Source organism: Pundamilia nyererei, unplaced genomic scaffold (genome assembly GCF_000239375.1).
Source record: "Pundamilia nyererei isolate P.nyererei 1_Seehausen unplaced genomic scaffold, PunNye1.0 scaffold00038, whole genome shotgun sequence".
NCBI classification, from domain to species: Eukaryota; Metazoa; Chordata; class Actinopteri; order Cichliformes; family Cichlidae; genus Pundamilia; species Pundamilia nyererei.
Genome location: NW_005187439.1, coordinates 917,999 through 936,966, shown reverse-complemented (window position 1 = coordinate 936,966; position 18,968 = coordinate 917,999). Strand labels below are relative to the sequence as shown.

At 41.0% G+C, this 18,968-nt stretch overlaps 1 protein-coding gene across 1 annotated transcript in view; it reads left to right on the top strand.

Annotated features, from left to right (window-relative positions):
* ppil2 (peptidylprolyl isomerase (cyclophilin)-like 2) overlaps nucleotides 1-18,968 on the top strand; it is a 29,691-nt gene that overhangs the window by 6,401 nt on the left and 4,322 nt on the right. Inside the window, exons 11-16 of the mRNA XM_005730530.1 lie at nucleotides 3,879-3,954; nucleotides 4,689-4,795; nucleotides 8,064-8,153; nucleotides 10,446-10,479; nucleotides 15,180-15,297; nucleotides 15,693-15,749. Of these exons, the coding sequence (XP_005730587.1) occupies nucleotides 3,879-3,954; nucleotides 4,689-4,795; nucleotides 8,064-8,153; nucleotides 10,446-10,479; nucleotides 15,180-15,297; nucleotides 15,693-15,749 (482 nt within the window). The remainder of the gene's footprint in view (nucleotides 1-3,878; nucleotides 3,955-4,688; nucleotides 4,796-8,063; nucleotides 8,154-10,445; nucleotides 10,480-15,179; nucleotides 15,298-15,692; nucleotides 15,750-18,968) is intronic.

Here is an 18,968-nt window from a genome sequence, read left to right as displayed (position 1 = left end):
TGCTGCTGCTTGGCAGTCTTGATGCCTCTTCTCAGGTTGGCCCTGGCAGCACTGTATGCCTCCTGGTCCCCGGATTTGAAAGCGTTGTTCCTTGTTCGAATAAGTTGTTGAACTCCGTGTGTCATCCAGGGTGGATTATTAGGGAACACACGGAATCGTTTCCAAGTTGTTACATTGTCCTCGTGACCCCTGCGTACCAAACACCCAGGTAGGAGGAGCACACGCTCTCTACTGAGGAGCAGTAGAAGGCCAGCAGCAGCTGGTTCTTCTTCCTCAGGACACGAGGAAGTGCAGCTGCTGCTGGGCCTTCTTTACCAGGGCGATGGTGTTGTAGGACATGGTCAGTGGACATGTGGGTGCCCAGAAACCTGAAGGTGGAGTCAGATTCCACTCGTTCTCCATTTATAGTGCAGACTAGAGCCTGACCACTATGGGATTTTTAAAACCGATGCCAATATTTAGTGATTTAAAAATCTGATATGTTTTCTTTCACATGTAAAAACCTAAACAGAGTTCCCTGACGCATGTGTAGTTATTTATTTACTTGTTTATGTTCTGCTTGACTCTTCCTGGAAACGGAGTTCCCCCTGATGGACAAAAGCATCAACCCTTCAAGATGGGTGAAGGGTGTTACTGCCATCTCTTTTATAAATGCAGACACACTAATTTATCTGCAATATTTAATACCAGTTAATATATTGGTCAGTCTCTAATTCAACGCCTTCACCTTTTGGGTGGACTTAGACATCTCATCAGCTGCTGTTAGCTGCAGCTGTCTGTGTCCACAGCAGAGTTTAATCGCTAACTTAAGGTGATGTAGAGTCAAATGCCTGAAAAACCAAGTTGCTAGAAGTGACTTTAGTTAATAAGATTAGATAATATATTTGGACAGCAGTCTCATAGTAAGAGGGTCTTGGGTTGTTGGATGTTCTCTCTTTGCTTACATGGGTTTTCTCAGAAACTCTGGTTTCTCCCACCTTTGGAAAAACTCACTGCTGATTTTAAACCCTTGAGCTTCTCATCTTGCTGCGTTTGGTTACTTGATTAGTAAACACCATCTTATTTGCTATGAGCAATGAATTAGTCTTATAGGGATCTTTGGCCAATATGATGCTGAATCACAAAGACTCATAAATGGTTATTAAGAATATAAATAATAATTTAAAAACTGTCCAGGCTCCGGTGTCCAAGCTTCTAAGCTGCTGAACGAAAAGTCCCAACATTTAGACCAGGTGATGGAAACTGAGCCACGTGCAGAAGTATTTAGACAAGGATGCACTTTTCCTCCGTTTTGCCGACACGGCACCACACTGGATTTGAAATGAAGCCGACAGGATGTGACCTGAACCTGTTTCACTAAATTGTTACATTATTTTATGTCATATTTCTTTACTTTTGGACAAGCTCAAAACTAGTAATGAAGCTGACAGTTAATCAAATGTCATTGCTGAGAACTAATCTAACATAATTTAGGAGATTTTTCAGTTATTTAGTCACGTCACTGCAGCAGGTTTAAGAGAGCCTTCTGAACCAGGTGAAGATGTGCTAGTTTGACTTTGTCCACAGGAGGGAGCCAAATATTAGAAAATATATTCACAGTATTGTGGATGAGAAAACAAAAACAAACACCAGATAAAGCCCAGCTGTATCCAGGAACAGAAACAACAAAGAATAAAATATATTTACTGTAATCTAAGGGAGATTGATGGATAATATTTTGCATGTAAAATATTGTTGATAAAAAATAACATCAGTGTCAGAACCAGAGAGAGTAAAATGTAGAGCATGTTTATATCCATTTGAAAACTCAACATATACATAATGTAACCTTCCTCCAGGCCTGCTCTCAGTCATCATACCTCTGGGGAACACTCGCACACACAGACCGATGTGTAACAAAGGAGGTCACTGGCGGTGACGTTACCGCCGTGACTGTGCCCTTGAATTACTGGAAGGATGACGGCTGATTCAATTTGAGCCGCAGCTACACCTTCTTTCTTATCAGCTCTCCTTTGATGCTGCGCCGTGCCTCATTTTTACAGCACAGCTCATCCTTGGTCGCTCTCTGTGTCGAGTTCATAGTGACGCTTTGACAGCATCTGAGAGAAGAGGGAATATAGGTCAGACAGAGCGTGCAAGGTGAAGTCTGCACTTTCATGCGCCTTCACAAGAACTGGAGCAGAAGAATGCTAAGCGGGGACTGAAGAACAGACTTTTAGCTTTTGAAATCCATTTTCACTTCTCTGCTTTAATCTTCAGAGTTGTTATTCTTTCACTTGAATAACTCTAGCTGCCTTATCACATGTTTCTGGTATTGTTAGGTGTATATTACGATCCAACAATTGCTTTCTACTATAATTTAAGCTCAGATAACTTCTCTGGTGCTCCGTAATTATAACGTGATAGAAATCTTTCTGTTCTCGGCTCTTAATCATGCGGAGCCTGAAAAAGCTCACACGCCCTTTAGAGCAAACGAGGGGGCCATTCGAGAATGAAGATGGAAAGATATGACGAGTGGAGAAGATGCTTCCTCAACTGGTGGATGAACCTTCAGGCCTTTTTAATGAGGAAATATCTGCCCTGGCTGCCTCTGAGCTCCAGGGATTATTTCACAGTAGAGAAAAATGTACAATAATGAGAGAAAGTGATGAGTTTTTTTTAAGTATGTAATAATTACATTGTAAAATTTTACATATTTTCCCTGCATCTAGAATAATATAAAGACACTAAAGCAGCACAGAAGCTTGAGATCCACATACTGGCTTTTTTTCCATACCTGTGCCCCTCCCTTGGGACTTAAAGCAGGTCATCCTGAATCAGTAGGTCAGTGGTTCATTCCCCAGCTCCTCCAGGCTGCATATCCAAGTGTCCTGGGGGAAAATACAGAACCCCAGATTATTCTGCCACCATTGATGTGACTACTAAAAGGCTGTTCTTGCACATTTGTTGCACCTCTGATGTTCTATATAATTCTCAACAGATGGCATTAAACAGCCTTGAACCTGCCAGCTTCAGTCCTGTCAGATTATACCAGTTTATGTTTATATGAGAATAGTGCAAATACTGCATAGTACAGGTGACATGTCAGCAGCCTCACGTGTCCTGCCTCCTGCTAGCTCTGCTCAGGTGACTTAAAAACAAAGAAAAGTAGTAGTTTTTCCTGGTGTGTGCTGTGTGTTTTGGATATCACGACTTTAATCAAGAGTTGTGCAAAGTTTATGTGTAAGAATGACTTATGAGTGTGTCCAGTGGTCAATAAGACTAGAAAAGTTATTTAATGCTGTTACGACCCGGCTCAACAGAATCATAGTCTAGGAGTATGATTCTTGCTTGGGGTGTGAGACATCCCGGTTTCATATCCCGGACGAGCCCCCGGTTTCATATCCCGGACGAGCCCCCGGTTTCATATCCCGGACGAGCCCCCGGTTTCATATCCCGGACGAGCCCCCGGTTATGTTGCGAAACGGCTCAAAAGCTGCAACATAAATATGGAGAGTAACACCAGAATTTCAACTAGAAGAGGTTTTATTTTCAACTATGTAACAAGTTAGGTAAAATAGCTGTTACCACTAAGACGAAGGCTAGTGTGTCTACATGAAAGCCTGCCTCGGGTATGCCTTTATCCACACCTGACTAGATGTGGTCAATTAGCAACAGCTGAACACTCTTGCACTGCCACTGCATAGAGATTAGGGGCTGCAGAGGGGCGTAACGAGTGCCACATGATAAAGATGCTAACAACACCCCCAGAATTTAGCATTAAGTAAACCTCTTGTCTTAATCATATTTATATTCAGCATCCTTTTGAGCTCTATTGACATATGACAGATCGGCATGACTTTTTTAAACTTTTATCTTGTTCTTTTTTTCCCCCTCAGGCTCATTACTCCACAGGAAGAGTTTCTGCCTCGTTCACATCCACGGCTATGACTCCTGCCACAACACACGAAGCAGGCAAGTGAACACATCACACACACAAAGCCTCCACAGAGTCCCCGTAATAACAAATGTTTGGCTCATCTTCAACCTGCATTCATTCAGGGACGACTGGCTGCCCATGTGTGCTCTTTTTTATTTATTTATTTATTTAAAAAAGGAAAGTGCAGCTTCACGCTCACACGGTTTAAATGCAGCTGCAAGTGGGAGCTGCTTATTTCGACTGTCGTTTTCTTCTCCTGTCAGCCGCTGAGCTGCTTCATGAAAGAGATTTGCTGTTATGCAACTGTATAGTAGGTTCAGCACACTTCAGAAAAGGAGGACAATGTTTGGATTTAGTGACCTAGTTCAAGTTTCTGAGAAGGGATGAAATGGCTTGAAATATATTTATACAGAGCTCTTTATTTAGCGAAATACAAGAAGGGATTTGTATTTATTTTTTTAAACCAGTGTTTCTAGTGAAAAGCTAAACGCTGATGTTTAAAAACGGCTTTTTGATCTGAAGATTGTCAACAGGAGAAAAACACTCAGGCATAAATCTACATAACAGCTTTCCCTGCAGACGCATGCAGGCTCTTTAAAGGTCAAAGATCTCACCTGTGCCAACATCAAGCTGAGACTCACAAAACAATCAATGAACTCGTAAGATTGTTTTTCAGAATAACTGTTCCCGCTTGACGTGCCAGCTATAAATGTGAAATATTTTCATCATATGCACGTCAACTAAATTTATATTTAAACGTATTTTACAGACGCTATTGCAGACGACACTGTGCGTTACCAGTATGTGAAGAAAAAGGGATACGTACGCCTGCATACAAACAAGGGAGACCTGAATCTTGAGTTGCACTGTGATAAGGTAAGAACGCTCGTATTTACGCATGAACAGTAGGAATAATTTGGATGGTAATTGCTAATCGATAAGGTGGAAATAATTATAATAATCTGTGTTATACAATGAATAGATTTCAGCCGTTTAGCGTCGTACGTTTATTTTGAAAAGACAAGAAACTGAGGAGAAAGTGCAATTCAGCAGGTTTTACTGTTAGTATAGTAACAGTCCTCATTGATGTTTTCTTATGATCATTGCAGGACAGAACTAGAAAATAAAAGCTCATTAAAATTTGTAGGGTAAGTCGGGGGTTTCAGTTCTTAGCAGTTAGCACAGGAAGGACTGTGGGAAAATAAAAAAATATAACTTTTTGTTTTTGCGGTGCCAGCTAGGTCTCTGCAGGCATTGAGATTTTGTGAGTTGTTTTTATCTCTGTATAAAATCTGGACGTAGCTCTCAGGTGGGAGAAATGAAGCAAATGCAGAAGTGCCGTAAGCACAAGAACAAATGGGTGAGTGAGATGTGGGCGTAAGAAGGTGGGACTGGACATGTTTTCACTTCTTAGCTGTCAGAATAACGTATAATAAGGTGTGTAGAGTATGCACACACGTCAAGTTTGCAGTTTTTGTCGAACATGTTCCAAAGAAGCGAACATTTTTTTTTGACAGTTATTAAGAGACTAACCAGGAATCAAAGTTTAAGCTTTCAGCTTCTTGTCATAACATTTTAAAAACCACCGGCTTAAATGGAGGCTGGCCATAAACAGATGTTCATTGAGACAATGGACCAAACCACTGCATTAGGCTACATGAAAACAATGTGGAACCTGAAAGGAGCAGATGGCTTCACTTGGATATTAGCAATCCTAACTGCCAAAACGAATAGTTTTACAAGTGCAGCCTGTGAGGCTCTGATTCAGGTGACAGGGTGATTTCATTCTCCGCTGTAAGGTTTTCAAATGAAGTTTTTCCTGGTGCATGTGTTTAAATAAATAGCTTTTAGGATGACTCACCTGAAACTGTGAAAATAGACAGTGTCCCCACCTCACACTTTGCCAAACTTATGTCTTGGCAAAGTGTTCACCCTTCTAAGCTTAGAGGTGGGGGGCTCCTGAGAGCCAGCGTGAACTCCAGGAACATATTTCTTCCCTGGTAACCGAGCGCCTCGTGCGTCTGGTTTTCATTGGCTTCTGAGCTGTCGAATCAGAATAATGAAGGGAAAGTTGCAGCAGTTAGACAAACCTGCCCTCTGTGCCCCACATCCTCCTCCACCCCGCCTTCCTCCCCAGTGGTTTCCTCACAAGATCGCAGCTCTATTCGTAGCCTGCTGTTTATGAATTAATAAGAGCTGCTTCACTGTCACATTCAGTCACACAGACCCAGATCCCACCTCCATGTAAGGTTTGCTCACTCAGCCTGCCCAACCCTCGCTGTCCGCAAGGGGGTGGATTTTTGTAATTGTCCGACGGAGCCTGCGCTTCAGTCGCCCATGATATCAAAGCTTTATTATATTCAAAAACACCTTTGAAAATGTAAAGTCAGATATTTTTGTCTTTGAGTGTGGGTTTAAAGTTAAACAAGACGCACAAACAATGATGACTATTTATTCTAGTGAAGTGGATTATGTGGGACCTATAAAATCTCAGCTGCAGACAAGTAAATGTCTGCAGCTAAAATGTAAATGAATTGAGTAATTTTAATGGATTTATGCTCCTCCGCTCTTTCACATTACTGCCTGATTGCATGGCAGCGTGAGCGAGTCTGTAAACACGTGTGAATCAGGACATTTTCTACTTTTCCTTCTTGTCTGCGTCACCAAATGTTTCCATGCTGACACCAGCTGATTGTTGACAATTTTAGGTACCTAGGCATGTTTCTAAATTGAATTGCATTTTAGAGACTCGCAAAGTAACGCAAAAGCATGCACGCTAAATTAACCATTATTACAGAGCAGCAACAGCGAGAGGGAGAGGACTTGCAGACGTGTCTCTGACGCAGGAGACTGGTTAATAATCAAAGTTAAAGCACTGGGGGAAGAAGGAGGCTTTTATATTGATTTGTTATGTATTTATTCATAGAGGCGGTAGTAATCTGTTGAACCAGACAGCTTGTCCTTAGACAACTATTTTAAGACGTCCTTTTCAATTCCAAAAATCAGTTTTATATCCAAAAATATAGAAATAAATTACTTTGTGTGTGTGTGTGTGTGTACTTAGTGGTTTAAAACAATAAGCCTCTTTGTACCAGAGTGCTTGGAAAATCTGGGATTTATGTTAGAGGGAAAAGGAGCCAGAGAGTTGATCACCCCCAGCAAAATCAAGATGTATGTGGAAATAAGACCAGCAGAGAGCTGTTAAAATAAAGAGGTTTAAACTGAGTATTTTATAAATCTGGGGAAACCACCAACCGTTGTTGCCGGGCCGGGGGTGTGTGTTTCTCTCGCACGAACACTCAGAGAGGTGTTCCTCCAGGCTGTTGACATTAATAACGGTAGACCTGACCGGCGTCATAGTCAAAGCCACGCCTTCTGCTCGGGGCTGTGTCGCCGCCTCGTTTCACAGACTACCAGTCAGTCAAAATTAGCGCCTGACGCTTGGTGTTTTGTAATGATTTACAAGACGTCTAAAAGTTTCATAACCCAGGAAGCACCTTCAATGAACCATTTTATTTTTCAACATTTAAATCGCTCTGTTGTAGATGTGAACTAAGCCTGCCTTCTCGCTACGAGCCCTACTTCATGACAGACTTATGGGTACAACAAACATTTTGTAGCAGGTCAGGCAGAGCTGAAAATGTGCCACTCAGTTTGTTTATGTGAATGTAAAACTTCACGCTGACAGTAACTGCTGCATGAAAGCTGAAATACAGCCAGTTCAGTGTTTTCTGAAGCTCCAATAAGAGAAGTCAAATATTCACATGGAGGATGGAGTGAAAGTACACTTAGCTCCATAAGTACCTTTTTTTTTTAACCATGCATAAAAACGGCTGCAGTTCCTGAACAGGAAGAGCAATATTTTTGTTAAACACGTCAAAATAAAGCTGAACTTCAGAACAAACATTGTGTCATTGTCCAAAAGTACTATCATGAACTTGAAAAATGCTAACAGGTTATGCAATTATGTATATGTGTGGGAAAGAAAATATATATTGGTATATGACACTAGTTTGACACAGTGGGCACTTTTTGACTGTTCGTGCTGGCACTTATCAAATGAGTGGCGATAAAATGAAAAGTATTGATCTTGCAGTGAAGAAGAAAATCACAAAGCTAAGCACCTGCGTTATTTTTCCTCAAGGTTCCCAAAGCGGGCGAGAATTTCGTCCGTCTGTGCAAAAAGGGCTACTATGATGGAACGATCTTCCACAGGTCCATCCGGAATTTCATGGTAAGGAAATAATACCTGCTTAAAACACCTTCCTGCTTTTACCTTCCTACACTAAAGCCACCAATTAATGCGTGTCTGGATTGAGCTTTGAGACCTTCCTCTGTGATTCACAAGTTCCTTTCACAGATTTTTAAATCAATGCAACTTCACTGTATTAGAGGTCAAGAGTTTGCAGAACATGTGCAGTGGTCAGGCGCTGATGCTCTAATTACTCATTAAAAGCTTCAAATTGGCTCTTAAACAGACAGCTGATGGAACTGATGGATTTGGAAATTATGGTCTATGCTCGGCCTGCTGCCTTTTAACTGAAATGTGGAGGATTTATATTGGCTTAAACAGTGATTAGAGTTCACATTATGAAGAAGTCAGGATGACCTGAATATATCTGGGTTCATCCTCCACCCCTGAATAATTAGAATCTGTGTTTTATTACATTGGTTTTTGTTGTAATCATGATAGACTTTATTTGCGTCTCTTCAGCTTAAGCTTTAAACACAGGCCGAGAATATGATGCGGCGAGTCTGATCAGCCGTCGTCTGTGTATTTCAGAACTGCTGCTTCCATAATTAAAGTGGCTCTGAGTGGACATCTGGTCTCAAGAGGACCGTTACCTTTTTCATTCTGTCCTGTGGCGTTCATTCACACTGGCAAGCTGTGAATTGTTTATACGTAATTACACTGCCACTAGCGCCTTCAGCTTATCCTCCGCAGCCCAAAAGGAGAGGAGGCCTCACAGAGAATCATTTCATAGCAACAAACACTTTAAAATCTGTGGTAGTGGCAGTAAAAGCACTGTGACTATAAAGCAGGACCTGTGAATCGCTGAACATCCAGAGGTGGTTTTACTTTGAAACATGAGAGGCACAGACGTGTTGAACATCAACATGATGCAGCCGTCTAATAATTCAGGTTTAATATTAATTGAATAATATGTGTACTTATTAACTATATTAATGGGGAAGCATTACAAGCATTGCTTTTTGTCGTCTTTTGCACCTTTTTAAAGCTCTAACATGGGAGACCAGTACACTCGAGACGGTGCAGTGTTTGTTTGATTCCACCTTCATGCCACGAGAGATCTTTTGCATTAAAATTTTGCATTTTGCATTAAAAAACTTTATTATTATTTGTGTTGCACTATTCAACGAACAACGAACACTAACAACAATCACGAACAGATTCTAGTGAAAAATAAAACAGTTAAAACAGCAGCAACAAAAGATGGCCAATCAGCAGTAAGGAGGAATGAGAGAGGGGGAAGCAGGTTAACAAGGGTGGCAGAAAAAGCATAACTGCACGGCTGGCACACTGGGGCGTGCATAGCATAAACCGTACCTAAAACAATATCCTGTTTCCACAAATTATGTCTGAGCAAACATGCTCCTGCTCTTTGTCTTCTCCCTTTCCCTGCAGTCGTTCTTTTCTTCTCTGTCCCTGGCTCCTTTTTAGAACATGGCTTCAAAGGCAACAGTGCAAAATGCAGAATAATCAGCTGCCTGTGCTGTTAGAAGAAAGTCCAAAAACAGTTGATTCTGTTCATCTGATCACCATTGATCGGTGGTTGTTGATCAATGGTCGTGACAATTTACATATTAATGATCAAGGAACTGACCTCGCGGCCCGTTGTTCTTTCAGTGCTAGTTTTAGTCATAAGGTTTATAATGCTGGAGAAACCTGCAGTCACCTGAGACCGACAGCGTCACCTGGATGATGATGAAACGTTTCTCCCACTGAGAACATCCAGATGAACAGAATCCACTTTTTGGGGATTTCTTTACCTGGATGGTCGAGCATGCATCAAGACGTTAGAAGTGTTTTCTGCATGGAAGCACAGGAGGCCCACTCAACAAAACTGTGCTCCACGGTGATGCTGGTGGTCAAAAGTTCAGAAAGCTCTTTAAACAAGAACACTAAAGAAATGCAGGGAACTGTAGAATCACTCATAGGAACACCGGGCAAGTTTACAATGAACAATAGGGGCCAGTATCCTGGAAAGCTTTGAGTCAGGCTTCTAACAGGGAAACGTGACCCCAGGTTGGGTGTTTGGCAAGAAGGGAAACTTTAGTTTTGTCAATTGTGTCGTTTATCGCATGTTTAAAAACTGATGAAACATCCAGAAGCCTCCCATCCAAAAGATAATCAATTTACAGTCACATTTGGGGAAGAAAAACACTTAAAAACGATGTATCATTTGTTCCTGTATTGCAGAACAAAACCCGCATTTAGTTTTTCAGTGTGCAGCAGAGGAAGCTGAGGTCACCCAAAGGTCATTTTTTCTTTTCTTTTTTCCAGATTCAAGGAGGAGACCCGACTGGCACAGGCACAGGTAAGATTAGCACTGCACTTAAACTACATTTTGAATTCATTTGAGTGGTTGAATCATTAATAGTCCCTTTTTGGAAGCTTTGCGCAAATACTGCAAGTCAAGAGTGTTACTAAATACGGGAGTACATGCGTACAAAGCAACAGAGATGATGTGGATAGAGGCGGCTGAGGGTAGAGTGCTGAATGGGGCTGTGGTGAAACACCAGTCATCTAGCATATGCTGTAATTTTCCTGCTTTTACAACCACTTTAAAAGCAAAAGTGTAATTGACTGCTAGGCCACATGTAGTTAATTTCCTGCCTTCGTGTCGTCGGAGCCGATGTGAGAGTTTGCAGCACAAAGTGAGCTTTGTGTCTGTGGGCGTCTCTGAACTCTATGCAAAACGCATCCAGCATGACAGATTTATAGAGGTGCAGAATTTCTGGCCTGTGGGCAAAATGTTCCTCGTCACCTGGACTGAACAGTGTGTGCACACAACTCCTTAGCAGACCTTCAACCGGACTTAAAGGAGGGATTCTCTGCAGTGCTTAAAGAGGCCGTTCATCCAGAATCAAACTGGTGTGTTTTTCCCACTGGCTTGTAGAGCTCTTTATCTTTATAGATAGATTTATTATCAGTGGGTCAGTTTTGGAGATATTGGCTCTAGAGGTGGGTATGCGTAGATTCATGTGAAATATTTTCGTTTTCTCACAGCTGTACGAGTATGTAAGGCCAAACTGCTACTGACTCACTTCCCTTTCTCAGGATTTTGTTATTGTCTGCTAAAGATATCACCCCCCTAATGAGGAAGAGTGCAAACGTTTCCTCTGTGTCTTGCTCTCGCCCGGTCTGTATGCCTTTAATCCTTTGAAAGGCTTTGAATTTTAAAAAAAAAAGAGCATTTAAAATTAAAAGGTTCAGCAGCAGTGTCTCTGTGCAGAAATCATGACACGCTGAAGCCATAAAATCCACAGTACTTGCTGTTACAGTTTCATGTAGGAAGTGTTTTTTTCCTGATGTCGTCATCCACCAATCAAAAGAAGCAGGCAATAAAGGTCAGCTGAGGATGGACACCATTAGGAAAGAGTTGTTTTTTAAGGGCTGAAAACCACCTAGCCACACGCTTAATGGAAAACATTACAACCTTTCTTTTCCCCTGTTGAGATTCTTTTGTTTCTGTAAGGCTATTAAGACAGACAGTAGGTTTCAAGTACGTGATTGTTACTTATCTTGGCAGATCCACAGTGGGCAAAGTATTCCTCTAATCATTTTTAATATTCTGATATTTTTGGGATGGCCTCTGGCATAGTGTCATACACAAGCCTGTTACTCCCATCATAAAGAATAATAAGCCTCGCCAGCCTCAGGAGAAAAACCCATTACACTGTCCCTAAATTGAGACTCTCATCATGGGTAGATACGTCATTTTTATTTGCAGGGTGATACAGTTGCTCGGTGTGCTACAAATAGTTACTGTTCACAATACTTTCGTGTGTTTCCTTTGAGTAATCGGATCATGATTTCTGGAAAGACGATCTGTAAAACATTTTTTTTAAATATAGCTTTTTTTTTTACTGCCTGCAAGCAAATGCCATCTTGTTCCATTATGTTCAAGAAAAGGCAGACGACTCTACAGGCGATATCTCCAAAAGGCATGAATTAGATTTTGGGTGAACTGTTCTTTTAATAGTCCCAAAGCACGTTGTAGGGTGCAGTCTAGCATGCTGTTTGTATAATAAAATGAACTGTTGGGAAGGTTTGGAGTGCGACTCTCAAACTGTTGTTTTGCTTTGGCCCCTTTTGTGGAAACCAAAGCAGATGTGATGAGTTTCACGTGTTGTTTAATGTGAAGTTTTCTGAATATCTCAAATACAAGCATGAGGTAAAAAAACAAAAACTAATTGTGTATTTTAAGGTCAAAAAAATATTAATACTGTGTGTGCATGGGGAGGTAGTGATGTTAAAATAAGTTATTAGGTCATGTTGGAGTGCTTTCCTGTCAGGAGTTTCAGGAATTGCTGAAATGTTTTGAGCGAATCTGTCTTTTTCACTTCCTGTATATGACATTCAGCTAACTGCTCACTGTAGCGTTAATGCTTTGCCAAGTTTTGAAAAGCTTCATTTATCTAAAACCCTGCAAGATCAGGTGCTTTGGCCAGAGCTGATTTTTAAATACTGAACCGTGAAATCGCCGATGCGATAAAAAATAAAAAGAATGTTTATTAGGCTGAAGCTGTCTTCACGTCTCTTCCTTCTTTCCTGTTTAGGTCGAGCAAAGTTTAAGTTTGTGCCATTGATTTAATTTGAGGAATATTTGAAATTCCCCACAGAGGGATTTTCACTTTAATTTAATCGTTAACTCGCTGGTGGGAATTAATTTCTCCCTTGGCCCTCCTCTCTCGCTCACCTTCGTTTACGATCCATTCGTAGCGAGGTAAAATGTCAGCGGCTTTATAAATTATACAAAAATGTCACCGGGGGAACGTCGTGGCTGCAGAAGCCTCTAAAGAATTGATTGGTTGGTTGTATGCATCGCAAACACACTCACGGGTACATATTGTGCCTACGTGGAGACACATGCACGTACACCAGCTGGCAGCACGCAGGACAGTGAAACACATCTCAGGGCGACAGATCCTTTCCCCTGTTGGGAGCCAATAAGCCCCTGCAGTGCGTATTCCTGTATACTCATTATGATGATTCTTAATGATGAAGTCAGTCTGAATAATGATTCACAGCTGAAGGCTCTCAACACGCCTCCGTGTTCAAGGGCAACCGGGTCTCTTGCCTGTCTCTCTCATGGTGCAGGAATCTGAATAAGTGGTACTGGCAGAGCCGCTAACTCGAGTTGTTTTCATACAAACTAATTTGATTTGTTACTTTCACAATATAAAAATATAACACGCACTTATGTGGAGCTGAAAGCTGAAAACAAGACTTGGACATGTTTCCTTTTTCCTAACAAACGTCGAAGTTGTTTTTCCGTCCACGTTTCTCACTAAAACCCTCGCGTGTCCTCGAGGCTCGACGTGTCGCCTTCTGTTAAGCATTTGTTGATGTTTTTATTTTTGAAACCTGCGTTGCGTTTTCCATCTGTTTATACCAGCTAGCAGTCTCCCTTTTCCCACCCTTAGGGCATGTCAGCTGTGGATCAGCGAGAAACCACAGTTTATTTATACAACCGTGTGGGTCTGTGGATAAATGACAGGCATTTCTTTACTGTACACACATGACCAATCTGGTTAGGAAGCTCAAAGTGCACTTTTCATCCTGGTCATGGGACACTCGATCGGTTTGTTTTCCACTCAAGGATATTTAAGGGAGCGTAGGAGTTTGTCCAACCGGTCTATATGTGTTTTGTGGACTTGGACTCGGTCACTGTGGGGAGTGCTCTGGGAGTGTGGGGTCATTGTTACACCCTGCCTGGCCTGTGTACAACCATAGAGAGAGTCTGGCTCACATTGGCAGCAGTTAAGTCGGACTCTATCCCAGTTAGCCAGGACTGTCCTCTGTCACCAGCTCGGTTAATAGTTTTCACAGGTTTCTTCGATTATATTAAACAACAACCTCCAGCTCTCACTGGGGCACTTTGCAGCTGAGTGTGAAGCACATGGGATGAGAAGGAGCACCTCCAAGTCTGAGACCATGGTTCTCAGGCAGAAACGACTTGTTGGCCTAAGTGAAGGAGTGGAAGGGAGTCAGAGCTGCTACTCCTCCACATCAAAGCAACGTGTTGAGGTGGTTTGGGAATCTGATTAAGATGCCTCTGGGGCTCCTCCTACGAGAGGTGTTTCAGGCGAGTCAGAGCAGGAGGAAAACCCGGTTAGGAAACCCTGGGGCAGAACACACTGGAGATATCATGTCTTTGCTCAGACGGCTGCCAGCCCCAAACTGGACCCGGGTTAATTTAGATTTACTTTCTAAACGAAGAAAAAACTCGTCAGGCATACAAGGGCTTTATTAATTCCTCATGTTACAGCAGTACAAGCCTCAGCAAGAAGAAGTGAACTAGAGTATATTAAAAAGTAGTGCGCAAATTAGGAAAAAACCCCAAAACATAAATATAACGTTGTATGACCATACTCAGTCTTTCTAAAATGTATTACGAAATCATTCACTCACCATGTATTCTGCATGATTTGGGCTCCATATAGCAGCCATGCTATAACCAAAACCAACTTTGTCCTGGTGGGGAGGAGGTCACCGTCCCCCCACACAAACACAGCTGAGTTTATTTCTCTCTAAAGCGTGAAGAGAGAATATCGGTAATTATTTAGCCTTCTGTGGTTAATGAGTGGATGGATATGAGAGAGAAAAGTGCTATATAAATATATTTAACTTACTTTACTTGCTTACTTTTTACCTCAGACTTATATATCTTCAAAATGAGAATAGCGCCCAGTAAACACAGCCAGTGAGCCAGGATGCTTAATCCCAAGACCTTGAAAGCTGGACAGCAGGATGTACAGCATCCGTCAACAGTTGCTGCTAACATGACCCAGTGTCTGCAGTGTAAAAGGTTTAGCCTGAGCAAATATTGAAGCTTTACCTGCAGAAACATTTTCAGCCACGTTACCAGAGCGCAAGAAAGTGTTAAAACTGCACGTCAATTAGGACTCTGAAGCAAATATGTTATTAAGGACTTGACTGTTTCTGTTGTCCATCGTGACGTAATGTTTTCTGTTGTTTTCCTTCTCTCGGTCATTCTTTCTCCATCCTCAGGAGGCGAATCCTTCTGGGGAAAACCTTTCAAGGATGAGTTTCGCCCCAACCTATCCCATACCGGCCGGGGGATTCTCAGCATGGCAAACTCTGGTCCAAACACCAACAAATCTCAGTTGTAAGACATATTTTTCCTAAACTTAGAACAGTTGCCCAGAAAGTCAGCCAGCAGGGAATTATGTTGTGTTTCGTCTGTGTCGTTGTCTCTGCTGAGCGTACACAGAAACTCGTGTTAACAGCACAGCCATTAGTTCTTTTTACTTTCTTGCTGTTTAGTGTTAAATATCTGTTATAAAAGCCAACTGGGGCAAATTTTGTCACAAAAGAGCTCTCTGATCATTCAGCTAATATTCCACAGTTCCTTGTTTCCACTATTTCCAGTCTTTTAAACCTCCCTGCTTTAGCTTTTTTAGCCTGTGTGTATTATTGAAGGGTATTTTTCATAATTTGTAAAATAAGACTGGCTACTATTTCCAAAACTTGTGTAACTTTTAAAAAAAATTCTCCCTCCAGCTTCATCACATTTCGATCGTGCACCTACCTCGACAGGAAGCACTCAGTATTTGGAAGGTAAATCTGCCTTTTAAGTGTTATCATATTCACTGTATGTGTGTACTGTGTCTATGTGTTTATTATTTGGGTGTGAAAGGCAACAGTCCTGACAGTTTCCTGCATGTTCTTCCTCTTCTCAGTCCTCACTCTCCTTCTCTCCTCTCATATTATCTTTCATACACGTGGTCCCAGTACTCTGACTTCTAAACTGACTTCTGGTCAAAAGCGGTGAAAAATTTAGGAGATGCTGAACCTAAACTGATGGCTTTCTCTCTCGCTCTCCCTGCTAAGCGAATGGTCGTCTTTTGCAAAAAGCCTTGACTGTTGTCTAAAAATATTCAGACTGCTTTTAACAGGCTGGTTCTTTAGATGCTCAGCACACTATAAAAGCTTCAGTTTTAACCCTGCAAGCAGCTTTTTTTACCGCCTAACCCAGTGTCTTTGCACATTTAACTGAGGCCTAGGCAACCAAACCAGATCTATTTAGGTACTTTACAGAGGACACTGTTTCTGCAGGGTCGTCAAGAATATTTATTATTGTTCTAGTACTGAACATAATGTGTTTGTTTTTAATTGATGAGGAAACACTTCATCTTATTAAATAACCTTCATGGGTTGCATAAATAATGTCGAATGGAAAATTAAAAATGTCTAAAGAAACAGATATAACGCTCGTATTAATGATGTGCGACCACATCCTCAGTGTTTTCTGATTGAGGGGAATCACACTTTCAGACTGCTTCTTTATACATTTTAGTTTTTGTAAGTGATTAAATGTTTAGCTCCGTGATGGATAGATTATTTTTCCATCGTCTAGGGTCACATTTAAAATGTCTTGTTTTGCTTGACCATAATGAATCGTATAACACGGAGGCATCACTTCGTGTAGTCTTTTTTTTTCTTTTTCTTATGCAGCTCATTGGTTTCTTTTATTAGCATTTTTTGCAAATGTTAAGATTTTTTTTCTTCCTTTATTAGAAGAAAGACAGAAATTTTGGGGTTTGACATGCAACAAACGTCTCTGACTGTGTTTTAATGAGGGATGTTCAGATTTAGCGCCAGCACTCCAAACACACATTTTATTAATTCACTGCACTTTATATACAGAACAAAAACTCTGTCGGGCTCGTCTGGAGCTGGTACGTTTTCTGGGTTGACTTATGATATATTTTTGTGTGCATTATTTTTTTTCTTTCTAGTACACAGTATACTGTTGTTGCTATGACTCTCTCTGGTTTTATCTCGACATGTTAGGTAGTGGAGCTACGAGACGGTGAATGTTTGTTGTTAATTATTTTCTCAGTTAATCGATTATTATTATTAATCTCATGTGAATTCTGGCTTCACAATATTTTTTTCCTGTAAAGTGACAGGATCGTTTTATTGTCAGAAGTATTTCAGATTAATTTAATTTTAATTCACTAATTGATGAAGCGGTTTTTTTCCTGTAAAAATGATTAGTGGGAGTGCTTTGTGTTGTTGTGTTTGTGATGTTGTGATGATTTGTCATTCGCTGGATTAGCCCAAACACCTCTGTGTTATTTTATCTGGCAAATGATTTTATTTTGAAAATCGATTATATAACGCTAGTTCTTTGTACCTTTATATAGAGGATGTTTGTTCACATTGCAGGTACCTGTTGTGCAGACAGGTGGGATCTTAATTTATACCTTAATGTAAATTTGCAAAAGAGGCTCGAGCTGGAAGGCCTAGAGATAAAAACAATGTGTCGGGTCACCGGGAGGTAGGAAAAAAGTTAAAAGCGCTACAGTTTGATCTGATGCTGCAGGTCAGCGAGTCATCAAGTGTTTGTGCTCATTGGTTCGCCTGAACGTATGAAAGCAGCCGGAGAAAGAGTTTGCAGTTTAAAGAGTGAAGTGAGAGCAACTTCTTGACTACGTCAAAACAACGTGACAAAGCTCGAGTGATGAATCCAGTGAGGAGTGTTATCAGCTAAACCTGCAGCTCCTCCTGGCCTCACTGAGCTTTATCAGCGAGTCAGCTTTTTGTTTGGCTGCCTGGACCTAAACCTTTCCATTTTATTTCACACTCACTGCTCCCTGAGTCATTTTTGCCTGCAGAAACCAGCCTTTTAACAGAAAATGCTCAAAATGCTTCTGAATACCTTACATGCTCTGCACTAAATGGCAGACAGGGTTAGTTGAGTGTTTATCAGCCAAAGAGCCAGATTTTTCCAGCAGGAGTTGGAAGTGTCTAAAAGCAGAATTAATTGTAGTGAGTACTGGGCTTCGATTCAGAGCCTGACTCCATATAAACGCTGTTCTGTTTCTATAGGTTTAAACTGAAAAAGCAGCTGTTTGCTGATGTTCACAGCTTGTTTAGCTGTCCTCATGTGCAGACGATGTTCATTCACTAAGGAGGTTATAAGCTGTGTGACACACTGGCATCATAATTCATGTTTACCTTTTTGTTTTTCACGATGACTTCATGTATATATATTTATTCTATATTTAATTAATGCTCGAATTGTTTTTCTGTGTCCTCAGAGAGTTTCAGTATAAGCTGTCTGTAGGTGCCATGTTTTCACTGATTACAGCATGATTTTAAGTGCTGTGTAGATTATCTGATGTAAACACGTGTTTTATATGTGCATCTTGTTGAAACCACCAAATCAAACCCAGCTGCAAACCAGTGTGTAATTTCCACATCTCGTAGAGAACAGTATTCATTAATATTTATATAGTTTTACTTATAAAGCTTAAAGTTTCAGAGCCCTAATGTAGAAGGATCAAGTTACAAATAAACTGTAAAATTAGAATATATTAACTTGAATTAAAGTATTTATTTTACCGCTCTGTGCACTAAATCCCAACAATTTAACAATTTTCTACAGCGTTAATCTCTTATTTACAATATTTTGACTATAATATTTTATCATCATCACTTGATGATGTCTGATTGGAGTAGGCAGCGCTCATAAGGATTAATGTGTGAAACAAGCACAAAGCCTGAAGCAGAAAGCTGCCTCTAACCACCATCTGAAAGCTGTGGTTTTAGGTTTTGTTAAGCCAGCTAACACAAAATGGTCCAGCTGTGTTGAACTTCCTTTGTCGTATACCTCTCAGGGGCCTGAGAGTCTCCACCTAAACTCTGAGTCGATTAACTGTGATGATGGGAAACTGCAGCGTTTCCAGTTCCAGAAAGGCTCATCAGAGTTTCTAATAAGCTGAAATAAATTTGCCAGTACAATATTATAGAAATCCTGGTGTGAGGTTT